The sequence below is a fragment of the Leptopilina boulardi genome, unplaced genomic scaffold, assembly GCF_019393585.1.
Source record: "Leptopilina boulardi isolate dan_hultmark-lab unplaced genomic scaffold, ZJU_Lbou_2.1 LbouV2_55, whole genome shotgun sequence".
NCBI lineage: Eukaryota > Metazoa > Arthropoda > Insecta > Hymenoptera > Figitidae > Leptopilina > Leptopilina boulardi.
In genome coordinates this window covers 774,413-796,875 of record NW_026138000.1, presented here as the reverse complement: position 1 = coordinate 796,875, position 22,463 = coordinate 774,413, and the positions used below count along the sequence as shown (strand labels likewise).

At 24.4% G+C, this 22,463-nt stretch overlaps 4 protein-coding genes across 16 annotated transcripts in view; 2 read left to right on the top strand and 2 right to left on the bottom strand.

Annotated features, from left to right (window-relative positions):
* LOC127290010 (protein still life, isoforms C/SIF type 2) overlaps window positions 1-2,360 on the top strand; it is a 35,912-nt gene extending 33,552 nt beyond the window's left edge. For all 6 annotated transcript variants that reach the window (XM_051318349.1, XM_051318351.1, XM_051318348.1 and 3 more), the window contains one exon: window positions 24-2,360. In XM_051318349.1, the coding sequence (XP_051174306.1) occupies window positions 24-202 (179 nt within the window). In that variant the 3' untranslated portion in view covers window positions 203-2,360. The remainder of the gene's footprint in view (window positions 1-23) is intronic.
* The window catches only part of LOC127290022 (transmembrane protein 70 homolog, mitochondrial), a 144,682-nt gene that overhangs the window by 117,631 nt on the left and 4,588 nt on the right, over window positions 1-22,463 (bottom strand). The gene's annotated exons all lie outside the window — the stretch shown is intronic.
* LOC127290013 (NPC intracellular cholesterol transporter 1 homolog 1b-like) lies at window positions 6,337-14,476 on the top strand. The gene is made up of 23 exons (XM_051318354.1): window positions 6,337-6,753; window positions 6,859-7,064; window positions 7,797-7,924; window positions 8,032-8,158; window positions 8,256-8,442; window positions 8,549-8,659; window positions 8,742-8,959; window positions 9,080-9,178; window positions 9,279-9,481; window positions 9,626-9,826; window positions 9,944-10,145; window positions 10,234-10,350; window positions 10,432-10,606; window positions 10,891-11,018; window positions 11,206-11,460; window positions 11,622-11,785; window positions 12,050-12,165; window positions 12,279-12,424; window positions 12,507-12,703; window positions 13,371-13,602; window positions 13,682-13,795; window positions 13,938-14,100; window positions 14,293-14,476. The coding sequence occupies exons 1-23, from the start codon at window positions 6,540-6,542 to the stop codon at window positions 14,352-14,354; spliced, it is 3,765 nt and encodes a 1,254-aa protein (XP_051174311.1). The 5' UTR covers window positions 6,337-6,539; the 3' UTR covers window positions 14,355-14,476.
* Window positions 15,505-20,593, bottom strand: LOC127290016 (polyubiquitin). 8 transcript variants are annotated; one of them, XM_051318364.1, is made up of 3 exons: window positions 20,426-20,593; window positions 16,080-17,101; window positions 15,505-15,851 (listed from the first exon to the last, which is right to left on the bottom strand). In XM_051318364.1, the coding sequence occupies exons 2-3, from the start codon at window positions 17,092-17,094 to the stop codon at window positions 15,715-15,717; spliced, it is 1,152 nt and encodes a 383-aa protein (XP_051174321.1). In that variant the 5' UTR covers window positions 17,095-17,101; window positions 20,426-20,593; the 3' UTR covers window positions 15,505-15,714. The 8 variants fall into 8 exon arrangements, with proteins under 8 accessions (XP_051174321.1, XP_051174324.1, XP_051174320.1 ...); XM_051318367.1 differs by having other exon boundaries at window positions 15,505-15,956; window positions 16,185-17,101; XM_051318363.1 differs by having other exon boundaries at window positions 15,505-16,307; window positions 16,536-17,101.

Genomic DNA, 22,463 nt, shown 5'->3' with positions numbered 1-22,463 from the left:
TCACTGCATTCACATTTCCACAGGTTCACCAATTTGGAAGCCACGAGAATTGCCATCGCTTGGCGAAGCAATGACTTTGCCGCGAAAGGGAAAATCGAGTAGCGAATTTGCTGACATGAGTTCGACGCACAGCGCCTCTAGAAAGTCACTCGTAGAAATCAACAATTGTGCTCAACAATCCAACTTTAATAATCACGTCTAAGTTAAATAATCGATTTCTTAAATTACTTATATTATTAAACAAAGCAAAGAAAAAAAAAACCAATTACTATATAATTATATAATCAAGAGAAACCTCGATCTGCTCACATGCAGGGATTATCAACGTAAATCCTAAAATTTAAAGAAGAAAAAAAAACTGTAAAGAAATTTAAAAAAAAAAGGAACAGAAAAGTGAATGTGCGTTGGCTGTTCGAGCTAAATGAATTTTTTCTCATTTCGCCCATGGAAAACTCGATTTTGAAAATTCGAAAATTCTCTGGTGAGTTTTTTTAACTTTAAAAATTATTTTTTTCTCCTAATACGAATTTTCTTTGTCTCTTTGCTTTTTATTTTTCATTTTTACTAACATACAAAAATGGAAAATAATTAACAAAAGGGAAATAGAAAAATTTGGTCATTGAAAAGAATAATGAAAATAAGAAAATTGGAAAAAAATTGTTTTTCAAATGGTAAAAATTTTTGGGGCGCTTGAAAGATTTTTTTTTTAAATTCTAAGGGAAATTTCGCCAACGCGGTTTAAGAAAAAAATAGAAAACAAATAATCGAGCTTTCTTTGCAATTTTTTACAAATTATTATTATTAAGTTTCCCTTTTTTTCTCATCTTCAAATAAAGAAAATCTCTTAAATTCTTCAAAAATGAAGAGAGAGAGAGAAAGTAAGAGAAATCTCAAAAAATGACACAACATTCAGTGTTTGAGATTTTTTTTAAACTTGTAATTTTTAGAAATTTCTTAATATATTATTTTTATTGAACATTTGCTCTCAAATTTTTAAAGATTTCTCACTTTTCTCGATACAATCTAGTTTCTCCTTCACGTATTCAAAAGAGAGAGAGAAAGAGAGAGAGAGAGGTGTAGTTAGGTAGATAGTTTAATTAGAACGAGAGAAATGATAAGGAAACAAAAATTAAGAAGAGTAAAACAGAAATAGGAGAGAGAATGAGAGAATGAATGAAAAAATGGAAAAAATGAAAGAGAGAGAGAAAGAAAAAAAAATTGCTATCATATTCTATTGATCTGTTTAAAAATAATAAAATTCGTGTTTCCATCTACATATAAAAAAATTAATATTCTTCAGGATTTGAACACATAATCATCTTTAAAAAAAAAAATTGAAATTTAAATTCCTTTAGCGCGAAGAGCAACGGAAAATAATCAAGTTTGTATATAATGTAATTGTTATCCTTTGAGGAATTTTTGGCAAAAGATTTTTTTTTTAAGTGATGAATAATTTCAATTTTTCTAATTTACATTTTTACACTTTAAGCTAAACATAGAAACTAAAAAAAAATTTAAATAATTTTTATTTTATTTACTACTTTTTGTAACAAAATAAGCTCAAAAAAATTAAATTTTTTTATTTAGCGAGTATAATTTGCTTTATTTTCTTTCTATTTTCTAAATTTAATTTTTTATTTAAATATTGTTGAGATAAAAATTCGAAAAAATAATCTTTTGTCACTCTTTCCTCATTTTATTGAAAACTTCAACTTTTCCATTTTTGACAAATTAATCGAAACTGGAAGATTTGATAAAGTAAAAATTAATAAAAATCCGTTGATAAATTTTTTTTCCACCCAATTTTTGAATACTTTTTTTCTAAATTATTTTTCGGCAATATTTTTTTGGGATTACATTTCTAAAATTTCAATGTAACCATTTACAAAATTAAAAAATTTTACTAACATAATTTTTTTTAACACTCGCAAAATTTTAAAGTTTAATTTTAAAATTTCAAAAAAAGTAAGTGTAAAGAAAAAAAAATTTACATTATAAAATTGAAAAATTCGGTGAAAAAAAAAATTAGATTCGGTATTTTATTATATTATCATCATAATAATAATATATATATATAAACGTTTTGTGAATGAAGAGAAGTGAAAATAAAGTGTTGGAGAATGTGAAAAAGAGTAGAATATATATTGTAATAAGTTAGTTATTAAAAAATCAATTATTGCGTGTCGTAAATAAAATTCGCCGTGGCTTATGTAAAAATAAAATTTAAAAAAAAAGTCCTGCGAAAAAAAAAATTTTGATAATCAATTTAAAAAATTAGAATTTATCAATTTCGAGCTTTTTTCGTCATGCGTCAAAATAACAAATTTTTTATTTTTAAAATTGCTTCAAAACTAATTATATAACGAAAATGCTCGAAATTTTCTTTTTAAATTTTTCTAAATACAATAATAATGAAATGATTTTCTATTGAAATTGATTAATTTTTTTTTCCACATGGACTTTAAAACATTGAACTTTTAAAATAAATCTTTTAACAAAACTCGATTTTCAGATAGACGACGATTGAATTTATTCATCTAAATTATTTTTTTTATAGAAAAAAAGTTGTTACTTATTTCCTAAGTTTTATTAAAATAATTGTTTTGTAAATTATTTATTATATTTATTTAGTTATTATTTGTTATTAATTATTTGTTATTAATATGTTATTAATTATTTGTTATTAATTATTTGTTATTAATTTGTTATTAATTATTTGTTATTAATTAAATTATTAAATTATTTATTTACACGTTTATTATAATAGTTAAATGAATAATAATTTTTTACATCTTTTATACATGTTTAATTTTTTTTAAAAAAAGTGAATTAAATTTTATTTGAAGAAAATATTTTGTTTTCAACGCTGTAAATTAAGGCTTCGAGTTATATACATTATAATATACATATGTAAAAAAAAAACAATTATTAGAGATAAATAAAAAAAATTGTCGTCTATAATTTAATGAAAATCGATATTTGAAAAAAGAAACAAAAATTTGTGCAAATTAGGGAGAAAGTAAAGGAAATATTATAGAGAAGACGAATAATTACGACCGAAATACATGATATAAAGATAATATAAATAAATAAAAAATATATATATATATTATAAATAAAGTAATGAAAAAAAATATATATATACGTACTCAAAGTAACGATGTTATAATTAGAATTTTACGCACGACTGCATTAAAAAAAAAAAAAAAATTCACATTGAAAATCGATTTTATCGGTAGATCTTAAAAATAAAGTTAAATCACTCAAAATGTTTCAAAAAATTTTTAATTTTCTTTTCAACTATCGTTTTGGATTTTTTTTTAAAAATAAGTTCAAGAAACGTTGCGAGTGATTATTCAAGTTATCTCAAAAATTCTGCTTTTGATAAAAATCGAAGAATTTTTTTTTTTTATTATTTATTTATCGAGCGATAAATATTCTTTACTCAAATAATATTTTAATAATTATTCTAGTCGTTTTGTACCCGAAACAATTTTTTAATTGTTAATTAGTAATTATAATTTTAAAAAAATATTGTTAAGTTTTGTAAAATAATTTGTTTTGTTTTTATTTGTTGATTTTTCTCATTTGTAGAATTTTTCTCGAGATAATAAATCGAGATAAGCTATATTATATTAGATATGCAAAATTTGCAAAAAAAAAAAACTTGGACGTGCAAAAAGAATTTTAAAAAAAAGATTGACAAAAAAAAGAATGAAACGAAGTAAATATATATTTAAGACCTGACAGCGAATCGAAAACACACCAAGATCCAAGAAATATTAATTAATAAATATATATTAAAAAAAAAAAAAATATTCCTTAACAAGAGCGAACTGCGAGAAATGAAATCATTAACTGAGGAACTTCCGTTGCTCCAGTCATTGCATTTATCTAACTGTATAAATTTTATATGCAGAAATTCTGACGAGATTCCACTCTCGTGCACAGTTTTTGTTTTTTTAAAATAAAAAATTGTTTTTTTTTACTTAAAAAAAATTTTTAATCTCAAAATTTCTTTTAATTGGAAATTTCTTTAAGTCTAAATTCTTTAAAATTACTTCTTTTTTCAACATTTGAGAACTAAAAAAATAAAAAAAATCCAAATTGTAGACGTTTTTTCAAAATTTTTAATTTAAAATTTTTCGAATTTGGTTCCATTAAGACTTTTCAAAACGAAATATTTAAAAAATAGAATTAAAAATTTTTTAATTAAAAATGGAATTTAAAATTTTTTTGGCTGTTTTAAATTGAAAAAAAAAATTACAAAACTGTGCACGTCGGCAGATTCCATTAGTTGGCCTAGTATCGAGTTTTCAATGTTTTCCCGAAAGAGTTACAAATAACAATTTATTGAATACATTATACTATATTGAGCGTCGATCATTGACATTCTTCTAGAAATTTTATTGACGATATATAAAAGAAAATAATAAAAAAAAAATAAATAAAAAATAAAACACTTTATCGCTACCGTTGAAATGTATATTTGCATATGTACATGATCGAAAGGTACTTTCAAGAAAAATGGTATGTGAAAATATTGAGAAAAAAAAAATAATAAAACTGGTTGTCCAAAAAAATTTTATTTTCTAATTTTAAAACAATTTTATTTTTAAATTCTAACAGTTAGATTTAAAATTGTCAGTTATTAATTACCAATTTAAAAAATTTTTTTTCATAATTAAAAAATCATTCGTCTTTTTTGTAAATTTGAATTTTTCGAAATAAATTAATATAGTTTTAAATAATAAACAGATATTACTTTGGAAGAAATTACAAATTTTTTTTTGGACAACTTTAGGAATGAAAGTTGAATATAAATGTGTGAAATGAATGTTTAAAAAAACAAAACATTGGAAAAAAATTAACAAAAATCGATTTGCGAAAAAAAAATGTGTATGAACGAATTATAAAGATTGAAACTGCGAGATAAAAGTGAAAGAGGGAAAGAATTTTTAAAAGAAGAAATAAAAAAAAAAAATATTCTCTCCACCTCGATATTATAATATATGAGAAGAATTATTAATTGTAATCGCGTTAAGTGAAAATCGCGTTTAAAATGAAGAATAAGTTAGCTAGTCCTATGATATAGCTACACATATACAATACACGTAAAATAAATATTAAAAAAAAAGAAAAGTAAAAAAAAATCATGATGACACAATGTGTGTGCTTTCTCAGTTTTAAAAACAAAAAATAATATCAGTCTATATAAAAAAAAAATACCCGTCTCGCAAATTTTTCAGTTATATATTTATATTACAGAAAAAAAATTTTAAAAGCGTATTAAAAAAAATGAAAAACAATTGCAAAGCTATACGAATGTATAATTATATTGATTGTAACGACGATTAATTATTAAGCTGTATACTTATTGTTATATTGTTCCTCGGTTAAAGCGGAGACGTTTGAGTATATATGTGGGAGGTGATCTATTTGTACAATCATTGCGACATTAAAATATGATTATTCATTATTGAAATTCGTTTTTTAATGTAGTTTTAATAATTATCAAGTGGTCCTTATATGAATTTACAGGAAGGATCGATTTTTATTTATATTTGCAAATTTATTTTCTTTTTACTTTTCATATAGAGGTTTAAAGAAAATTAATTCTCAATTTTTTTTGTTAATTCTATAAAGATTTTTTTTAGATTAAAGTAATTAATTGTTTCCAGGTGTGATTGATAACACACACGTGTATTGGAATCTGAAACTTTTTCTGAGTAATCCAAATATATCGATTATATTTTTTCGACCTATGACAAATATATATGAGAATTTCTCTTTTTAATCTTTATTTCAACATTGTAGCATTAATCAATAATATCAAGTGGCACAATCAGTTGTATTTTTTTTTTTTTTTATTAATTTACGCCAAAGATAGAAATTTTTAATTTTTAACTCCAAAGTGGAACAAAAAATAGAATTCAAAATTAAAAATCTAAAATTTTTAATTAAAAAATAGATTACGTTCTATTTCTTAGATGTTATTGTCTTTGGAAATAATATACACATAATATATCTCTTAATAATACAACTTGAGATTAAAGATTAATATCATATCAGAAGTGATTACTGCAGTCCATTCAGATTCCCGCACCTGGTTTTGATAAATAAAAAAGACTCTTTTTGATAAGAATTATTGATGAAAATTTTTTTTTCAGTCTACTTTTAAGTAACGTAATCGATTCTTTATATATTTTTTTGAAAAAAAAAACTTTAACTGTTTATAGTGGATTAAAATATTAAAAATTTTAATTTACGAAAATAATTAAAATTTTAAAAGTTAATTTTTTAATTTAATGCTTGATATATAATTTATCACAATTTTTTTTTATTAAAAAAAGAAAATTTCAGAAATAATAATTACGATTAAATAATATTAATATTTTTTTAAAAATTGAAAAATTAATTAAAAACATGAAAGAAATTAACTTCTTTCATAATCGGTAAATTTATTTAATATTCTTATTAATCAAAAAAGTGTATATTCATCAGAGTTAATGAAAATTACGTAAAAAAAAATTTCCAAAATGAATTGGATTTTTATAAATTTTGTGTTAAGTGTTACTTTCGTGCCAATTTTCACGGAAGAATATCATTGCGTTTGGGGTGGAGTTTGTACCAGTGTTATGGGAAATTCACCTTGCGCAAAAAATGGATCCGCCGTTTCACTTGAGGGATATAAAAGCGATACAAAAGCAAAACTTAAAAAAAGATGTCCACATTTTTTTGAAAATGGCGATGGTATGTAAATATTAACTATTAAAAAATTTTACATTCATTTGAGTAAAAATAATTAATTTTATGATATATAAATTTGCTAATTTTACGTAATTATTTTTTTAACAGAAAATATAAATGTTTGTTGTGATGAAAAACAAATTGATGTGCTTGATTCTGAATTGCAAAGAGCCGAAGGTATATTTGGTAGATGCACAACGTGTGTGAGAAATTTATTTAAATATTTTTGTGAATTTACATGCGCGAAAGATCAGAGTCGATTTATGAAAGTCACGGAATTTATTCCTGATAGCAATTCTGTCACAGAGACTGATGTAATTATTTTTTTTATTTTATATTACAATACCAGCTTCGTAAAAAAAAATTATTTTTCGCGGTAAAATATTAGAGCATTATTCATGCGCTGAACATGAATCTGATATATGTTTAATCGTATTTATCCGCGCGTATTTGATTTTAATAAATACTATAGAAATGCAAAATTAGAATTATATTTATATGGGGTATTTGCAAATAATTGTCATTTTTTAAAGCAAGATTTTGTCCCGTTAAAAAGTTTTTGGAATTTTTTTTTTTTATTAAAGTTTATATCAATATTTTTTAAATAATTCCTAATCGTTTTAATTATTTATGTTTCATATTGTTCATTAAAATTATTAATTATTTAATCGTAATATAAAACAAAAACCTTTTTAAAATTGCTTCAGTTTTCTTTAATCCTCCGCTGTTTTATCCCATAATTATTGTTCTTCGTTAATCTTATATTTAAATTATTCATCTTTAATATAAAACAACCCTTTGGTTTTTAAAAACCTCTTCACTTCTTCTTATATCCACTTTCGCATCCATAGACATCTGAAATAATGAGAACAATGTTATGAAACAAATATAATTTTAAATTTGCATTCAGGGCATCAGAATAGAGAAAGGGCAAAGACGGAATATTAATATTTTTTTATGAAGCTGTGCAATTGTTATTAATGTTTTTTGAATTGAAAATTTTTATTTCATCACATTTTATTAATTTCAAAAAAAAAAAATTCAAGATGTACCTTTCGGAAAAATATATGAACGCAACTTATGACTCTTGTAAGGGTATTGTTGTACCAACAACTGGACAATTAGCATTGGATATAGGATGTGGTGTTCCAGCTGCCGATTGTTCACCAAAATTGTAATTATATAAATATTTATTTAATAAGAAAATTATTATTCTATGATTTTCAATTTACAAGAATTACCAATTTGAAAAATTTATAAAATTATTTTTATTATAAATAGATGGTTTCAATTTTTTGGTAACACACCAAAAACTGGTGGATTGTCACCAGTGCAATTAAGATTTTTTTACAATGAAACAGAAAGGGAAATGTATCATACAACAAAACGGTGTGATGAATCGTATGACGTGAGATATAAATTTTTTTTATTATTTTAAAATATTTCAGTTTTATATATTTTTGAAATATTTTAATTTTAAAATGTGTAAATTTATTTTTGATCAGGATTCCTCGGAATCTTGTAGTTGTGTCGATTGTCCAAGTTCCTGTCCACTAAGTGAATTAACACCAGCAAATTCACCATTTCTAATTATTGGCCTAAATGGATATGGAATTATTGGATGCGCTATTATTTTGTATATGACATTAATGATTGTATTTTTATCTTACATTTGGACAAGACACACGTCTAGTAAGAAATTTTTAATAAAATAAAAAAATTTTCATTTATATTGAGTTTTTAAAAATTGAATTTAAAAAAACTTTTTTTTTTTATTAAAAACTTAATTCTTTTGTAGAAATTGAAATGGAACCAAACGATAGTTTCGAGAAATTACGAAATTGCAAGACCAAGGCAAAAATGCATCTTTATGGAGTTTTACAATCATTTTTCATTATTTGGGGAAAATGTAATTCACATTTTTTTGAATTTTAAATAATTTTTCTAAGTATAATAATTATAATAATAAAGAGAAAATTTTTATTTTTTAGATTGTGCAAAGTATCCAACAGTGATTCTTTGCCTCTGTTCCTATATAATTTTGGGTCTGAGCTATGGAGCCTTGAATCTCAAAGTGACTGTGAATCCCATTGAAATTTGGGCATCACCAAATAGTCGTTCACGAATTGAAAAAGATTATTTTGACAAAATGTTTAAACCATTCTATAGAACTGAACAAATTTTCATTAAAGCTGTTGATCTCAAACCTGTGAGTCCATAAAAAAAAATTTAATTTTTTCTTTTACATGAATGATATTTTAAAATTCACTCAAAATCATATTTTGTTATAAAAAAAAACCAAAAAAAATATAAAATATTTTTGTTACAGGTTTTACATCAAAAGCCAGATGGTGTAAAAAAATTTGGACCAGTTTTCAATCGTGAATTTTTAATGGCCGTTTATGATTTACAAGAAAAAATTTTAGAGGTTGAATTTTTTTTCAAACATTTCAATTTAAAAAAAAAGTTAAAATAAAAATTTACAATTGAAAAATTATAAAAATTCAACGAATTTTAAAATTTTTCAGCTTGGACAAGAAACTGGTGAAGGATTAGAAAAAATTTGTTATGCACCAACTCAAAATGAATTCACAGGTCAAGTGACAATTAGCAATTGTGTCGTTCAAAGTATTTGGGGATATTTTCAAAATGATTTAAAAACATTCAATGAAACAGAAATTGTCGATGGAATAGAGAAAAATTATTTGAATCATCTGGAGAGATGTTTGCAGTACGTAAAAAAAATTTTAAATATTTAAAAAAAATAAACTAAAATTACAATTTAAAATTTTTTTTTAATTTAAAATTAAAAATATATTAGAAAAAAAAAGTTCTAAATTCTAAAAATGATAAAATTTAGAAATTAAATTTTCAGAAATCCATACAATCCAGATTGTCTTGGTCCTTATAAGGGTCCAATATTTCCGGCAATTGCATTTGGTGGTTTCTTAAAGAAAGGAAAATACAATTACGATGCCTCAAGTTATATAAAAGCTACTGGATTGGTTTTGACATTTATCGTTAAAAATACCGTCGATGAAGAGGAAATGAAGCCAATTATTAAATGGGAACAAAAGTATTTTGTCCTTTTTCCGTTTCAATTTTTTAAAACTCTTTTTTAAATAAGAATTTTTGTATTTTTTAAACTATTTTTTTAAATTTATCTTTTTTTATTACTAAAAAAAAATTTCAGATTTATCGATTTTATGAAAAATTGGAATGAATTTCATCGACCTAAATTTATGGAAATTGCATTTAGTGTTGAAAAATCCGTTGAAGATGAATTGGATAGAGTTTCAAGGGCGGAAATTTTTATAATTGCCATAAGCTATGCACTTATGTTTATTTATATTGCATTTGCATTGGGAAAATTTGAAAGCATTAATAAATGTTTTGTAAGTAAAATAATTTATATATTTTAAAAATTTGACGTCATTTTAATATTTTTTTTTAGAAAAATTAATTTTTCATTTACTGTTGCAGGTCACAAGTAAAATAGTTTTAAGTCTAGGGGGAATTTTAATAGTTATGGCCTCGGTGACATGTTCTTTGGGTGTTTTCGGTTATTTTGAAATTCCAACAACTTTATTAACAATCGAGGTTAAAAAGAATTTAAAAAAAAAATTTAATTTATTAAATATTGTAATTAAAATATTTTTAAAAAAAAATTATTTTTTATAGGTTGTTCCGTTTTTGGTACTGGCAGTGGGTGTTGACAATATTTTTATTTTAGTACAAACATTTGAAAGATTTCCCCGCGTATCATCGATTCCCGATCATATGAGCCGAATTTTAGGATTAGTCGGACCTTCTATGCTTTTAACGAGTGCCTCCGAGTGTTGTTGTTTTTTAATTGGTAAATTAATTTATAAACATTTTTTTAAAATTTATTAAATCATTCACTCAAAAAAAAAAAATTTTCACCTAGATCAGCGATATGTTTCACTAAAATAGTGAAAGTTTTCGCTATTTTAGAGAAATATATCGCTGTTCCAAAGAAACTTATAGCTGTTACAGGTGAAGATTTTTTTTTTGAGTGTTTAAATTAACGAAATTCATTAATAAACTAATTAGTTATTACATTAAATTAAATTAATAAGCCAATAAGTTATTGTAATTAATTTTTGTTTTATTTTTAAGGCTCTCTATCAACAATGCCGGCAGTTAAAACATTTGCAATGTACGCATCATTGTCGATTTTTTTTAATTTTCTTTTACAAATAACAGCATTTGTTTGCTTATTATCACTAGATACAAATCGATTAGAGGTAAGTTTATTAATTTTATTATTTTAAATTTATCTATTCTAACGTTTTTTAAATTTTAATTTGATTACAATTTTAATTTTTTAAAAAATAAAATTTTTTTAAAATTAAAAATTAAAATTACTTAAAATTGTAATTAAATTAAAATTAAAAAGAAATAATGTTTATGAAATAATAATTAATGTTTCAGAAAAATCGTCTCGATGTTTTTTGTTGTATTAAAACAAATAACACAATAACGGATTTAAATGGTCAAGGATTGATTAAAAAAATTTTCAAAAATTTCTACGTTCCATTTTTAATGCGAAAACCAATAAGGCTAATTGTTTTATTATTTTTCCTAATAGCGGTCTCTTTCAGTATCGCAGTAGCTCCAAATTTATCAATTGGTTTAGATAAAAAACATTCAATGCCTGACGATTCTTATGTTTTAAAATATTTCGAGGTAATTACTATATAATTTAATTATTATTATTATTATTATTATTATTATTATTATTATTATATTATTATTATTATTAAATAAATTTTTTAATTTAATTTTTTTTAAATAATCTTTTTTTAATTTCAAAAATATTATTTAAAAGAGAAAAAAATTATTTTTAGTTTATGGAAGAATTTTTGTCAATGGGACCACCGGTTTATTTTGTTGTAACAAAAGGATTGAATTATAGTTTAGAAAATGTACAAAATGTAATTTGTGGAAGTCAAGGTTGTAATGTTGATTCTTTATTTTCGCAAATTTATTCCGCAGCTAAACAACCATCAATGTGAGTTATATTTAACAGAAAAATGTATCCTCTGATTATACTTTTTTATATTTTAAGAAAAAAAAAGAAAGATTTACCTGGAACAGGAAAATGTTTCACTACAATAGGAAAAGTTTTACTTGTTTCAGTTAAATATTTCGCTATTCTAGTTAAATCTTTCGCTTCAGGTAAATCTTTTTTTCTGGAATTAATTTAATAAATTAATTTAATTTTTTTAAAAAATTATTTTGAAATAATTTTTACAATTTTAACTCAATTTTTCAGATCATATTTAACAAATTCAGTATCCTCTTGGATGGACGACTATTTTGATTGGACCACCATTAATGGATGTTGTAAATATTTTAAGAGCAATAATTCCTACTGTCCACACAATAATGGTAAATTTTTTTTTTGCCGTATCTTTTCATTTAAATACGAAAAAAAAATAATTCAATTTTAATCCATTTATACAAAAAAAAATAATTCTACTAAATTTTTTTCCGTTTATTAGAATATTGTGAAAAATGTAAAATTACAAAATCCGAAAAACGAAAATCGCGACCAGACGAAAATAATTTCCGTAAATATGTACAATTTTTTTTAAATGACATTCCGGATGATGAATGTGCAAAAGGAGGACGAGCTGCTTACTTAGACGTAAGTAAAAAAAGACCAAGTTTAAAAAAAAAAAATTTTTTTTGCCATTTTTCAAAATTTACAAAATTTATCATTTTTTTAGGCTATTAATTATAATATTGATAAATATGGAATGATAGACGTTGGCGATTCATATTTTATGAGTTATCATGTTCCATTGGTAAAAGATTCGGATTGGTATGAATCAATAAAAGCCGCGAGAGGAGTTGCCGATAATATAACAATGATGATTAACAATGCAAATCTCACTAATGAAACAATTTCCGTATTTCCCTACAGGTAATAATTCAAAAAATTTAATACCATTTGAAAAGAAAAAAATTTTTTTTTTTTAATACACAAAAAAAAGATTTACTTGGAACAGCGAAACGTTTCACTATGATAGGCAATAGTTTTACTTGTTTCAATTTATTCTTTCGCTATTCTAGTGAAACTTTTCGTTGTTTCAGGTAAATATTTTTTTTGTATAATTTTAATTTTTTTTAAAATGAAAATTATTTTTTAAAATTAGAGTAAGTATTTATAAAATTCTTTTTTTGGTAAATATGAAAAGAATAGTATATTATGTGGCAAGCACGTAAAGTAGTACTTTTTAGGTGAGGATCATCCGAACCTAAAAATTACTACGTACGAGCCACATACGCTATTTTTTTCGCCATTGTTATGAAAAAGTTAAACAATTTTAAAGAAAAAAAAAAAAAAAAAAAATATATATATATATATATATATATATATATATTTATATAATATATAATATATATGAAATAGTATATAAAATAAAATAATAAAAATTGATAAATAAAATAAAAGCAAAACAAAAATTATGCAAAAATTAACAACTGCCTTAAAAAGTGCTACTTTATCTGCCCAAAACAGGCACAAAAAAGACACTTTTTCATGTCAATGGCGAAAAAACTATTTTATAAAAAATAAAATTTTATTTCAGTGTTTTTTACGTATTTTACGAGCAATATTTGTCAATATGGTGGGAAACACAAAGTTTTCTTGGATTAGCAGTGGGAGTAATTTTTATTGTCACATTTATTTTCACTGGATTTTCCTTTTTTTCTGCATTTATTGTCGTTTTAAATGTTATAATGGTCGTTATTAATTTAATGGGACTTATGTATTGGTGGAATATTTCTCTAAATGCTGTATCACTCGTTAATCTTGTTATGGTAAAATTTTCCATTATTCATTTTTATTTTAGCGTAAAATTACAAAAAAAAAATTGAAAAAAAATAATAATTTTTACAGGCTGCCGGAATTACGGTTGAATTTTGCAGTCATATTGTTCATTCTTATTTAACATCAAAATTTGAAACTAAAGTGGGAAAAACAAGTGATGCACTCATACAAATGGGAAGTTCAGTAAGTTATAAATTTTTTTAAATTTTTTATATTTTTATATATTTATAAAGAAAATTATACATTTTTTTTTAACATTAATATAGAATTTAAAAGATTTATTTATAATGAAAATTAAAAAAATTAATTTTAATTTTTTTTTCAGGTATTTTCCGGTATTACTTTAACAAAATTTGCCGGAATTATTGTTTTGGCTTTTGCAAAATCGCGAATTTTTCAAATTTATTATTTTCGAATGTATTTGGGAATTGTTTTAATCGGCGCCGCTCACGGTTTAATATTCCTACCAGCTTTATTAACATTTATCGGTAAATTGATAATCAAAAATATAATATTATTTTTTGCAATTAAAATCATTTTTACTTGAATTATTAAAATAATAATAATAATAATTATTATTATTATTATTATTTGCTACTAATTTAATAAATTAAAACAAATTATAAATTTCTCAAATTTTCTCATTCGGAAAATTTATAAATTTTTTCTTTTAATTTTAGGTCCACTATCAAATGTTTACATATCGGAATCTTCATCACCCAGTTGGAAAAATGTAAGATAACTGTTAAATAAAGTATACAAGAATTTTTTTAAACTAATAGAGAATATTACTATAGAATTATACTGTATTAAAAAAAAAAAAAATTGCGTTACGAAAATTAAACTTTAAAAAATTTCCACAAATAGCCGGATTAATATAATTATTAATTCCGTTTTTTTTTATTCGGGTCGTTTATCCCTCTCTAAATTAAGTATGATTGCTAAATTAATTAATTCGACTACAAAAGTGTAGGGATATAGCCGATTCGATATTTTTAAACCGATTAAAATACTAATTTTAAAAATGTTTTACTTCTTTAATTTTTTTTTTTTATATTTTACGAGAGAAGTGGAAAATCTGCACAACCTTTGGAATCCAACTTTCAAAGTAGATGAAACATAATTTTATTTTAAAATAATCTTTTTAAAATTATTGTTAAAATAATTTTTTAAAATTATTGTTACACTTACTGGACTATTAGTTGTTGTTGTCTAAAAGACAAAAAAGTTTCAAATTGTCCAAAAAAAAACAATGTTTGAATAAAATTTCCAAGACTGGTAAGTAATAAAAAATAAATTTTTTTTTTACCGACACAGAAATCTACATTGCCGAAAGATAGCAAAGAAATTTTTTTGAAAAAATGAAAATATAAAAATTACCGACATAGAAATCTACCTTATCGACTGATGGCAAAGAAATTTTTTTTTGGAAAATGAAAATATAAAAATTACCGACATAGAAATCTACCTTACCGACTTATGGTAAAGAATTTTTGTTGGAAAATGAAAATATAAAAATTACCGACATAGAAATCTACCTTACCGACTGATGGTAAAGAATTTTTGTTGGAAAATGAAAATATAAAAATTACCGACATAGAAATCTACCTTACCGACTGATGGTAAAGAATTTTTGTTGGAAAATGAAAATATAAAAATTACCGACATAGAAATCTACCTTACCGACTGATGGTAAAGAATTTTTGTTGGAAAATGAAAATATAAAAATTACCGACATAGAAATCTACCTTTCTTTACCATCAGTCGGTAAAGTAGATTTCTGTGTCGGTATTTTTAATATTTTCAGTTTCAAATTTCAAAAAAAAACGTTACATAATTTAAGTATGACCCCTTAATGGAATAAAGAACAATGGGAGAAAGAAAATGACAAATTTTTGGAATGCGAGTCTTTATTGGAATACTATTACAGAAATGCAAAAAAAAAATGAAATTACAAATGGAGAAAACATTTTATTTTTCTCTTTTTTTTTATATTTGAAATGAGAATAAAGTCGCGTGTCGTTAATTACTCGACCGCTGAGATTAATATTATATATTTAATAAAGACCAAAAGACACAATTTTTGAAAATGAAAAATTTATCTAAATACCATTTCCTCCACGAAGACGGAGAACAAGATGAAGGGTTGATTCCTTTTGGATATTATAATCGGAAAGGGTTCTTCCATCTTCGAGTTGTTTTCCGGCGAAGATTAAACGTTGCTGATCTGGAGGAATACCTTCCTTATCCTGAATTTTAGCCTTTACGTTTTCGATGGTATCGGAGGCCTCAACTTCTAAAGTGATGGTTTTTCCCGTCAGGGTCTTAACGAAAATTTGCATACCTCCACGAAGACGGAGAACGAGATGAAGGGTTGACTCCTTCTGAATATTGTAATCAGAAAGGGTTCTTCCATCCTCTAACTGCTTACCAGCGAAGATCAAACGTTGCTGATCTGGAGGAATACCTTCCTTATCCTGGATTTTAGCCTTTACGTTTTCGATGGTATCGGAGGCCTCAACTTCCAAAGTGATGGTTTTTCCAGTCAGGGTCTTAACGAAAATTTGCATACCTCCACGAAGACGAAGAACGAGATGAAGGGTTGACTCTTTTTGGATATTATAATCGGAAAGGGTTCTTCCATCTTCGAGTTGTTTTCCAGCAAAGATCAAACGTTGCTGATCTGGAGGAATACCTTCCTTATCCTGAATTTTAGCCTTTACGTTTTCGATGGTATCGGAGGCCTCAACTTCCAAAGTGATGGTTTTTCCAGTTAGGGTCTTAACGAAAATTTGCATACCTCCACGAAGTCGAAGAACGAGATGAAGAGTTGACTCCTTCTGAATATTGTAATCAGAAAGGGTTCTTCCATCCTCTAACTGCTTACCAGCGAAGATCAAACGTTGCTGATCTGGAGGAATACCTTCCTTATCCTGGATTTTAGCTTTTACGTTTTCGATGGTATCGGAGGCTTCTACTTCCAAAGTAATGGTTTTGCCAGTCAGGGTCTTAACGAAAATCTGCATACCTCCACGAAGACGAAGAACGAGATGAAGAGTTGACTCCTTCTGAATATTGTAATCAGAAAGGGTTCTTCCATCTTCTAACTGCTTACCAGCGAAGATCAAACGTTGCTGATCTGGAGGAATACCTTCCTTATCCTGAATTTTAGCCTTTACGTTCTCGATGGTATCGGAGGCTTCTACTTCCAAAGTGATGGTTTTTCCAGTCAGGGTCTTAACGAAAATCTGCATACCTCCACGAAGACGAAGAACGAGATGAAGGGTTGATTCCTTCTGGATATTGTAATCGGAAAGTGTTCTGCCATCCTCCAACTGCTTACCGGCAAAGATCAAACGCTGCTGATCGGGTGGGATACCCTCTTTATCTTGGATTTTAGCTTTAACGTTCTCGATAGTATCGGAGGCCTCAACCTCAAGGGTGATGGTCTTCCCAGTGAGGGTTTTCACGAAAATTTGCATGGTCGAGCTAAAAACGGTGAAAATTTTTTACGTTTTTTATTTTGCTCTCTCTCTTTTTTATGAAGTGAAAAGGTTTGGAATTTTAGTTGTAAAAAACCAAATAGACTTATAGAGTATTTATCCAAATAGGTAGTATTTTCTCAACTTCGATAATTATGGAAATCAATGTAAAATTTCTTTTTCGATTTTGGAAATTAGATAAAAATAACAAGTTTTAGAGACGAGGTTACGGTAACTAGATTCGTTACCATCATCAGGGTAGAAGTTAAAAAAATTTTAGTAGATTTTCAAAAATTAAAAAAGTAAAATTGAAAATTTACACAAAATTTTTTTTATCTTTTAAAATGATGATGGTAGAGAATCTAATTACCGAAACGTCGTTATGTATAAAAGTTTTTTTTTTACTTTTACCTATCTTCCAAAATCGAAAAATGAATTTTACATTAATATACTATTATAGAAGGAAAAAATTCCAAAAAAAAACACCAAATTGGATTTATGAAGACCCAATAGAGAAAGAAGGAGAAAAACAACCAAAAACAAGCAGAAAGGTAGAAGGCGCAAAAAGAAGCAAAAATTGGATATATAAAAACCAAATTTTTTAAACAGATTTAAAATTTTTTTTTCTTGAAATTGCTATTTTTAAGAAAACATTATAAATAATATTCTAATTTTTTTTTCAAGTATTAAATATTTTTTTCTAATACATTCCTGGGTATGAACTACCAAAAAAAATTGAATAAACCTAATTTTAAATTATAAAACAATAAATGGAAATAATTAAAATAAAAAATAAATTGTAGGTAAAAACGGAAATAAAATTGTAAAATGAAACAATTTTATTAATTATTAAATATAATTATTATTAACTATAAATTAATAATTATTAATTATTATTAACTATTAATTAATAATTATTAATTATCATTAATAAAATCAAAATATTAAATAATAACTAAATTTGCTATGCTTTAAATAAGAAAAAAAATGTAATAGAAAATAAAATAAATTAACGGTTAATTAAACTTAACGATGGCGAACGTAACATAACCTCAAAATTAAAAAATGGTTTTTAACGTAAACAAAAATATAAAATACAAATTAAATTCAAATAATTTTTGAAAATTTAGTTATTTATTTATTTACATGTATAAATTTCAGAAAAAATGATATTAAAAAAATGTTTCGTCAAATTTTCTTAACATTCTGATTTTTTTTCCTTCTTATTTTTGTTTTTTCTTAGAATAAAATAGCAATTTTTTTATCTGATTTTTAAAATTAAATCAAAATATACATTAAATATTACAAAATGTTTAAAAAAAGCTATTTTTTTAAAATTGAATTAAAATTGCAATTTTTATCTGAGTTGGAAAAAAAAATTAATGAAAAATTTTGACTAAACAATTTTTTTTTCTCTTTTTTCTAAGTGTTTATAACTATATTTTTCCAAAATTGATTGAAATTTATTTTTATTATACTTTTTATTTATTATTAAAATTTCTAAAAAAAATTTCAATTAAAAAATATTGAAAATAATATTTAAAAAATAAAATTTTAAAAACAAAAAAAAATAAAAACCGATTTTTCTTCCTTATTTTTTTAAAAAAAGGAAAATGAAACAAAAAATTGAAAGAAAAAAAATTATAAAAATTATAAAAACACTTTTATTCTTTTTCCAAGGAAAAATTAAATTTTTATTTTTATTTTATATTTTTTTTTTGTATTTTGTTCTTTATTTAGTAAAAAATTTGGTTCTCATATTTTTCTCAGAAAAAAAAACTTCAAAAATCCCCCACTACTCGATATTTTTTTTTTTGTAGATAAAATAAGATGAGATGAGATAAGATGAAATGAATTGAAATGAAAATAAAAGAAAACAGTAAATCTAAATTTTCCCATTATTGTTTAATTAAATTTTTTAAATTAATACTTATTTTAATTCTAATTAAAAAAAACCTGTTTTTATTTTATATTTTTTTAGCTTTTTCTTATTTTTAACAATTATTATTATATTATTTATAAATTATTTTTTCTGTATTGTTATTTTTAATAATTATTAAATTTAATTTCTTTTCAATTATAAAGAAAAAAAAAATATCAAAATTAAAAAATTTAAAAAAATAAAAAAAATACTAAAAAAATTTCAATTTGTTTTAAATAATTAGTTTAAAATTTTTTAAATAAATTTCTTAAGTATATAATTATAATATTATAATTATATTAATATTGATATTATAATTTTATAATAATAATAATAATAGGTAATAATAATAATAATAATAATAAATACTTACGAATAATTAAAATAATAATAATAATTTTTCATATTAGAAATATAATTATAATATTGTTATAATTTTAGTTAATTAATAATTAATTAATTAATTATTTTTTTAAATTATATTATAATTATATTTTATTAATAATATAATACTAAAATTATAACAATATTATAATTATATTTCTAATATGAAAAATTATTATTATTATTTTAATTATTCGTAAGTATTATTATTATTATTATTATAAAATTCTATCTTTAAAAAATTATTTCTAAATCGAAATACAGAAAGAAATTTTATTTAAATGTAAAAAATATTTAAATTATTAAAGAATAACGAATTTTGTAAAACTTTAAAAATAAAAAAATAAAAAAATCACAATATTAACAAAAAAAAAATAAATAGGAAATTATTGATTTTTATATTACATATACAGATAAAACACAGAAAACGATAAAAGACAAAAAAAAATGTCTCACAATACGAAAAACCAGTAAAAATTTCCCATAAAAAACGAAATAATAAATTTAAACGACTGAAAAGCAATAATTTCTAATCGACAAAAAAAAAGAAATAAATAAAATAAATTCTCCTTTAGCCAACAATTTTTTTTTTCTACATATACATTATCTATAAAATATGATTACTATAAGAAAAAGAAAACAAAAATTTACCAACGTAAAAAATCAATAAAACTGTCACAAAGACGCCATTTTGAAAATGACAATAACATTTTCTAGAAACTTCCAAAAAAGAAAAAAAAACATTTACACATAAATAGAAAATTCAATTAAAATAACCAAAACCAAAAAAAAAATGGAATTTTAAAAAACACTATTTTCTAATTCTAAAGAAAATAAAAAGGCTACATTCATAATATAATGATTAAATGATTAAAAAGACAAAGAAATTTCTTTTCGATTCCTTTGTCTCTAGAGAAAATTTAGAGACAAATATGCGTCATGAGACAATTTTAAGCAATGAAGGAGAAAAAAAAACATAGAAAACTTTTGTCAAAATGAAAACATGAATTTTTTCAATTAACTCACCTTTTAACGAGACAATTTGTCGATAATTAAATACGAAAAAAGATGGACTTTTCTGCGATGATAAATTGTAGATGTGACGAAGACTGAACCGTTAATGCCTTTTGCTTGACGTTTGTCGTTTTTACATTAAACATTTGACAATTGCTGCCAACCTAAAGTTAACGCGCACCAAATATAACTGCTAGTAATAAAATAATTAAGAAAAAAAAATTTTTTTTAATTCTCTAGAAATTACTATTTTGTAATTTATTATTTTAATTTACTGAAATATATTTTATTTGAAATCGATAAAAATATGATTATTATTTATCTCCTTTTTAAACTCACAACATCAAGCTGTTTCTACAACAACTTTTTTTTTCGCCATGAACAAAATTGTCCATAACTAATGCGCGCGCATTTTTTAAAGCTGCATACACACTGTTTGTTTTTGCGAGCAATGAATTTTTCACGATCGAATCTAATTGGCTCTGACAAATATTCTATTTCCGTGAAAAAAAATGGAATATTGTTGGAGCCAATCAAATTCAGTGATTCTCTGTAAAAAAAAAGCATCGCACGCCAAAAATCAAAAAGGTGTAAAAGCACCTTAATGTTTTTTTAAACTTTTTAACGGAGCATTTACACCTTTGGTAAAAAAATTTTTTATTTTTGAATTTTCCGAAATACACAAACCTGATTGGTTGTTCACAATCTGATTGATAATGGACAACCAATCAGATCTTTGCATTTACGAAAATCAAAATAAAAAATTTTTTTTACCAAAGGTGTAAATGCTCCATAAGTTTTATCATCGTTTAATGGAGCGGTCACACCTCGCCTGCAGGAGCCAACCAAATCAGTTGGTTTCCATTGTCATCACTCGTTATTTGTCATAATTCTCGTCAACTATCGCACCCTGCTCTGGTAAAAATTTAGTAACTTTATTGATAAAATTAAAAGTTACTAAATTTTCACTAGATCAAGGTGCGGTAGTTGACGAAAATTATGACAAATGGCGAGTGGGGACAATGGAAACCAACTTAAATCGATGCAGATTGAAAAAAGGTTGGTGTGGAAACAGCTTTATACACCCAATTGCGTAAGTGCTGTCCTTTCGGTTTGACGACATTTTGAAAATTCGTGACACTTCTACAGTAATTTTATTAGTTCGTGGCGTAAGGCTTTAAGACCTGAGCAGAATAGAAACTTATCCGTAATCGTAACCGCAAACGCAACCGAAATAATGAGTTAGAGAAGGAAAAACAATATGTCTATCCTACTCTAACACATTATTTCGGTTGCGTTTGCGGTTACGATTACGTTTCTAATTTAGAAACGTAACCGGAATTGTAACCGCAAACGCAACCGGAAAAATGAGTTGGAGAAGGACAAACAATATGTCTATCCTTCTCTAACGTATTTTTCGGGTTGCGCTTGCGATTACGATTCCGGCTACGTTTCTATTCTGCTCAGGCCTTTACATTGTTCGTCACAAACTAATAAAATTATTATAGAAGTGTCACGACTTTTTCAAAATGCCGTCAAACCGGAAGGAGAGTTTGGTTTCCATTTTTCACATTCGTCATTTGTCATAATTATCGTTAACTGCCGCACCCTGCTTTAGTAAAAGTTTAAGGCTTCAGTCCCATGGCAGCGTTTTGCGTTGCGTTTTGTCACTAGATCCTGAGTGTAAACATAGCAAACATATATCTGCATCTCTTTTACACTCATGGTCTAGTGACAAAACGCAACGAAAAACGCTGCCATGGGACTGCAGCCTAAGGCCTGAGCAGAATAGAAACGTAACCGGAATTGTAATCGTAAACGCAACCGGAAGAATAAGTTAAAGAAGGACAAACAATCTATCTATCCTTCTCTAACTCATTCTGCCGGTTGCGTTTGCGATTCCGGTTACCTTTCTATTCTGCTCAGGCCTAGTGAATTTATTGTTATAATTAAGGGTACAATCATACTATCTCATACATGCAGAAACATTTGTCCGGTCACACTTCAACGAAATCTAGTTAATGTTTAGTAACTTTCTACTTAGAACCGA